The sequence below is a fragment of the Crocodylus porosus genome, unplaced genomic scaffold (assembly GCF_001723895.1).
Source record: "Crocodylus porosus isolate Cpor-Errol unplaced genomic scaffold, CroPor_comp1, whole genome shotgun sequence".
Taxonomy (NCBI): domain Eukaryota; kingdom Metazoa; phylum Chordata; order Crocodylia; family Crocodylidae; genus Crocodylus; species Crocodylus porosus.
This window is the reverse complement of record NW_017728906.1, coordinates 155,122,779-155,128,981: the sequence shown is the minus strand read 5'-3', so window position 1 is coordinate 155,128,981 and position 6,203 is coordinate 155,122,779. Positions and strand designations below refer to the sequence as shown.

At 44.7% G+C, this 6,203-nt stretch overlaps 1 protein-coding gene across 4 annotated transcripts in view; it reads left to right on the top strand.

Annotated features, from left to right (window-relative positions):
- LOC109306562 (fibrinogen-like protein 1) overlaps window positions 1-6,203 on the top strand; it is a 34,668-nt gene that overhangs the window by 11,729 nt on the left and 16,736 nt on the right. The window contains exons 3-4 of one of the 4 annotated variants that reach the window (XM_019530010.1): window positions 1,684-1,944; window positions 2,889-3,066. In XM_019530010.1, coding sequence (XP_019385555.1) covers window positions 2,989-3,066 — 78 coding nt within the window. In that variant the 5' untranslated portion in view covers window positions 1,684-1,944; window positions 2,889-2,988. Of the gene's footprint in view, window positions 1-1,683; window positions 3,067-6,203 lie in introns of all 4 variants that reach the window. The other 3 variants (XM_019530012.1, XM_019530011.1, XM_019530009.1) reach the window with 3 other exon arrangements.

The following is a 6,203-nucleotide window of genomic DNA, read 5'->3' as shown; positions in this document are numbered from 1 at the left end:
ACTTCCTGCCCTTTGGGCAGGGGGCTGGACTCGATGATCTTCCGAGGTCCCTTCCAGCCCTAATGTCTATGAAATCTATGAAGACTGTTGTTCAGCCCCCAGGAGCTTTTTGCCAGGTGTGGAGCCTTATCAAGTAAGTTGTTGTTATTTATTGTTATTTGTGGACAGTCCTAATACTGACTGTTTCACGAACTGGGGATCTGACCTACTTCCAAATAGCCAAGGGAATTAGTATTGTAGTTACCATGTCAGCTATCCATATTCCAGGAAAGGAAAATTGTTTTCCAAATGTTCTATCAAGGGACTTCAACATCTGTGAAGAAGTATCATTGGTAATTACACAATATTCATGGTTGCTTCGGGCGACTCGCTTATTTTTAACTCTTAGCCAAATAGAATAGAACACAGACACACCCTCCCAATACATCTGTTTCACATGATCTCCACATCCCTGATGTGGAGAAAAATGAAAAATAAGTTCACGTGTTCAGAAATGACTTAACACATTACAACTAACGCAGTTTTAACTATGATTTGTCACCTACTATAGACAGAACGGGTCATGTTTAGCTGGTCATGATTAACCTGAGACTCCATCCTATTGCAGAGTTAACAAGTTTTCAGAAGGGACATCTTCACAGTCTAGACAAACACCATGAGCTTTGGCATGAGGGCCTGGATATGTGAACAAGTTACCACAGGGTAAAATAGAGTGGGACTTCACCATGTGTCAGCTGCTCAACGTGCATGTTCTTCCCCCAAAGCAAATGAAATCCTTAGTGAAAGAACAGTAAACTGAGCACCCACTAACTCCCATGGAAGTCAGTGAGGCTTGAGTGGGGAAGGAGGGACGGGGTGCTCAGTACATAGCAGGTTAGCACCTGGAAAGAGGTGGAAAAGTTTAATTCCTTTATGTCATCTTTAAAAGCTGGATACAAAGCCAGAGAGAGCTCCTGCGCTGCAAGAAATGGATATTGTTTTTGTGTGATGGTTGAGAAATGGGCCAAGAATTCTGATCTCAGAGGGAAGGAAAAAGAATGTTTATATGATTAATAAAATGGCATTTTGTACTTCTGTAATAGCAGAGCAGCCCTGTTTCCTTTGCTAATAACACTGGGGTTAGGCTGGGATTAAAATACTTGTCTTTTAGCCTCATCTATCCTTCAAACAGCTGCCATATAAAATGGAACACTCCTGCTATTGTCCTCAAAATAAAGTCCAATTCTTTGGCCAGGTTGCAGAAGGAGATGCTATTTTTTTTTTCGCTCCATTTACTACAAAACTTGTTTTTGTTAACTAGAAAATCTCATTGTCCAGTTCTGAGTTTAGTTACACAACCACAGCTCTTCTGAGATTTCAATCAAACAGCATCTTGCTTAATACCCCTGTTTGCTTTTTACGAGTCAGAGTCCCTGTCTTTGGCATTATGGTTTATTTTCTATATATGTAGATGTAAATCAGATTCATGCTATCTTGAGAAATATACTGAAATGGGGTATGGCTCTATTAAACTGCAAGTGGAACCCTCAAGGGGATTGGTGCCTTCAGTGATCTATTAAAATAAATCATTCCTGGTTTGAATTTCACAGTAAAATAAGATATGAAATGATATATAGCAAAGGAATCTCTCTGTTTTAAGAAATATCGTTGCTATAGATCTTATCTTAATCTCTTCGTTCTCAGAACAAGTAGGATTAACAATGGAGAGAAAATGACAAGATTTTGGACAGCTGTTTCACGCAAGAGATTCCAAGGATATTTTTCATGTAACTGTCTACTTGTCTAGGGTGATAAAATGCTCTTCATGCATGCCTTTAATGTGAGCCATCTGGAAGGAATAACATAACCCTTGTCTATAAACGCCACCCAAGTATATTATCAGTTTCAGTTGACTTTTAAGGGAGACCATCCGATTAGAAGAGCTGAAGAGAAGACAAATAAAAGGTATGTGCATTTCAATGTATGTTAATAAGACATAGATAGATCAAGCTGGGTTTTTCATTTCCTCTACTGCTTGCTCTAATCCTCTGCAAAATGTTAGGAATGAGGGGTACAGACCTAACAGTCCAATTTTGGTCTCACTTTTCTTAGATCAAGCTAGGAGTAACTGCAGTGAAGCCAGTAGCACAAGATGCACAGCTGAGGGGCTGTATAATGGATAATCATAGGGACTGGGGAAGGTTGCTTGGTACAAGAACAGGCATTCTCAATGCTGAACTCTGCAGCACTATCTTCCTCTGTACAGCCTAAAAACTATCATGCACTTGCGCATAATACTGTGGAATTTCTTCCATAGGACATTTCTGCTCCCTAGTTTCCTTGGAACCTGGCTTGCTTGTGTATAATATTAGTTCTGCTAGCATCATATATGGTATTAATATTGAGGTGATGCTCATAAAGAAGTATCTCAAGCAAATAAGCCACTGACAGCATAATTTCTGCAGTAGTTTCACATGTGAAATGGGTGGTTGTTTCTTATGCATGCCTTCTATATTATTTTTACAAAGCATTATTAAGCAAAACCTTGTGAATATTGTTGTTGGACACTCACTTTCACCTCCATGTTCTCAACTCTCAGCTACTTAGCTTGATGTGTTAGCTGAGTAACCAGTGGGGGTACCCCCTTTAAAATTACTACTTGGAGGACATACAGTGAAATTATTTGGTAGTAGGGCTATAACAAACAAAAACAAATTCTTTTTTGCACAGCAGTCAATTAACTTGTGGAACTCATTGCCCCAAGTGAACCAGAAGGGCCCAGGAGATGTCTTCTCAGGAGTTCATCCCACCAGGGCAGGGCTGGGCTTATGGCCTGACAAGGCAGCTTGCTGCTCTGCCTCTGAAGCAGTGTGTCAGCTTCTTTCATTTTGTTCTATTTGTACTTTTAGGTAACTTCTTCAACCAGTCCCACTGTGCTTGTAGAGACCTTCAGTGTGACTGGTTTTGGTGTGGTGCGTAGTCCAGCACATTCCCTCCAGGCTACATAAAATGAGCATGGTGATGCCCTGGTTGCTGCTGCTGCTGCTTCTGCTTGTGAGCTTTGGTTTACCCGCACCTCGACTTTCAGTGAGTATCACTTGCTAAAATATGTATCATTTGTCTGTAAGATAATAAGCCTATATCATTTCTAGAAGCATGCTGAGTGCTGTACAAATGCAAAAGGCATGGCCTCCACCCTGAGGAACTGGCTCTTCAAAAAGACAGACATATCAGACAGAGGTGCATAGGATAGGAGGAAATGATAGCACAGCATGCGGGGGGTAAATGGTCACATCGTATTAATATTGGCTTTGACTAGTATAATAGTTTAAGTTTCATTCTGGTTTGCTGGGTGGGAGGTTATTCAGTAAGATTTGTAGACTGTGCTGAGTACCACACCAATCAGTTTCTTGTATGTGTCACCACCAAAGTTGGTCTGAATGGGAGACTGGAAGCCTAAGGGGTAATAGTTTTGGGGACCAGATTCCCAAATGGGTGTTTCAGGACCCAGTCATGAGAGATGGGGGAGACCTGCAGCTCCCATTTAGTGATTCATCTTCACATGCTCCTTAGAGTACTGAATATTGACCTTCCATAGAAATACCCAGAGAGGAAGGGTGCTCATACGTGCCTGCCTGAGCCCCACACTTTCTTGAGACCTTGATCAAATCATTCCACCTTTTGGTGCTTCTGTTTCCCTGTCAGTAAAACAGGGATAGTAATTTCCCCTACCTCACAGAAGCTCTTTGGAAACACTTTGAGATGAAAGGTGTTTTGAATTGAAAGTGCTATGGGATACCACAGCACTCTGCTTTCAATTTATATTTAGAAATTGCTCTTTGGGTACTCTGTTATCAAAAATCATGCAAGGTGCTGAGTTCCTTTTAACTGTCACTGACTTCATTTCTGTCTCAGTGAAGACAGGTACACGCTCTTGTTTTGATTAAACCTTCTCACTTACTTTGTTGTTTTATAAAAATCTTTTCCCCTTAACATATTACGTGTATTTTCGTATACAAGCTTTTCTTGCAGTAGCTTTAGGGCCAGATAGGACTGAGTTAGGAACAAGGTAGGGCTGGTGGCACCTTGCAGACTAACTAGTTCAGAGATGCATGAGCTTTTGTAGGCAGCAACCCATTTCATCAGATGCTATGAATGGTCATTCATGATATCTGATGAAGTAGGTTGTTGGCTATGAAAGTTCATGCCTCTCTGAGCCAGTTAGTCTCTAAGGCACCATCCTGCCCTGCTTTCTTCCTGACATTACACCTTTTGTGGTTGACTAGTATCTTATTACACAAAGAACCCTTATAATAGGGCTGAGAGAGAGGTTGAAGGGGGTGGAAAGCACACTGTCCAAATTTGCTGACGATACCAAGCTGTGGGGTGAGGTGGCCATGCTGGAGGGGAGGGACAGAATCCAGCTAGATCTAGACAAATTACAGAGGTGGGCAGAAGAGAATAGGATGGAATTCAACACAGGTAAGTGCAAGGTACTACATCCTGGGAGAAGGAACCAGCAACTCACCTACAGGCTGGGGAATACCCTTCTTGTCAACTCGGTGGCAGAAAAGGATCTTGGAGTCATTGTTGACTCCAGGATGAACATGAGCTGCCAATGTGAGGAAATGGTCAGTAAGATTAACCGTGAATCTACATGTGCATCACAAGCAGGTCCTGGGAGGTGATCCTTCCTCTCTATGCGGCATTGGTTAGGCCACAGCTAGAGTACTGCATCCAGTTCTGGGTGCCGCACTTCAAGAGGGATGTGGCTAGCACTGAGAGGGTCCAGAGGAGGGCCACTCGCATGGTCAAGGGGCAGCGGGTCAAGCCCTACGAAGAGCAGCTGAAAGGCCTGAATCTATTCAGCCTCGATGAGAGAAAGCTGAGAGGGAATCTGGTGGCCATTTACAAACACACCAGGGGGGACCAGCGAGAATTGGGAGAAGCTCTGTTCCCCTGGGCACCACCAGGGGTTACTAGAAATAACAAATGCAAATTGCCAGAGAGAAGGTTCAGGCTGGACATCAGGAGACATTACTTTACAGTTAGGGCTGCCAGGCTCTGGAACGGGCTTCCAAAGGAGATGGTGCTCTCTCCTACCTTGGAGGTCTTCAAGAAGAGGCTGGACAGATATTTGGCTGGGGGGATATGACCCTTCACTCATTCCTACCCAGGGCAGAGGGGTCAGACCTGATCATCTGTTTAGGTCCCTTCCAACCCTAAGCACTATGAAACTATAATAAGGCCTCTGAAATAAAGTACAAGTTGGTATGAGTAAGACTTGTCAGAATTTCACCTCACAGGACTGATCCTGGAAGGTGGTGAGAGAAATAATTTCCAGCACCTTCCAGGATGTCTCAGAAGCACCAGAAGGAAAGGTTAGGGCCTGGTTCTCACTTGAGCAGGGGCAAGAAATATGTTTTGACAAATCTGACAAATTATTTTATAATGATAATATGATGACAGTATCTGAATGTTTAACACACTGTATCTATCTCTCTCAGGCCATCTGGTCCATAATGAAAATATTTGCTCTCATTCAGTGGTTTTCAAACTAGGGTACATGTCCCCACAGGGTGGGTGTTTGCTAAGGGGAATATACCTAAATTTTAATAATAGCAGTGAAGCTTCCAGTTGGTCGGTACATTTGAGGGGTAACGGCACTGTTATGCATTGATGTCTGGGCTGGGGCCCGATCCCACTTCTGTGCTGTGGCTGCACTGAGCTGCACCCACTTGGCAGCCAGAGGAACTTGGCGCTGGGCCCTGGCCCGGTCTGGAAGTCTCCATATTCCAGGGGCGCATGGGAGGTGCTCCTGCTGCTGGGCACCATGCTCTCCTCCTACCTGTGCTCAGGATGACATGGGTAGTGCTGTGGGCTGCTCTCTGCACCCTGAGCACAAGTGAGGGTGGAGCATGGGCTCCCAGGGCCTCCGCCAGGCTGCACCCAGTGGCGGGAGCTTCTTCCACCCACACGCCCCCGGACAACCAGATCTTCCCAGACTTGGCTGGGCCGGAGCTGCCCCCCACGTGAGTTCCTGCTGCTGAGCTGAGCTGCACCTGCGCATGGCCAGCTGAAGTGGGACTCGAGGCACAGCAGCAGCATCCTCTGCCACCTCCGCCCCTGCAGAGATGGGGAGGGAATCCCCTGTGACCCTAGAGGAGCCCCCCTGGCCTCCAATCCTCCTACCACCTGGCTGGGCTGGGGCCCCACTTACCTTC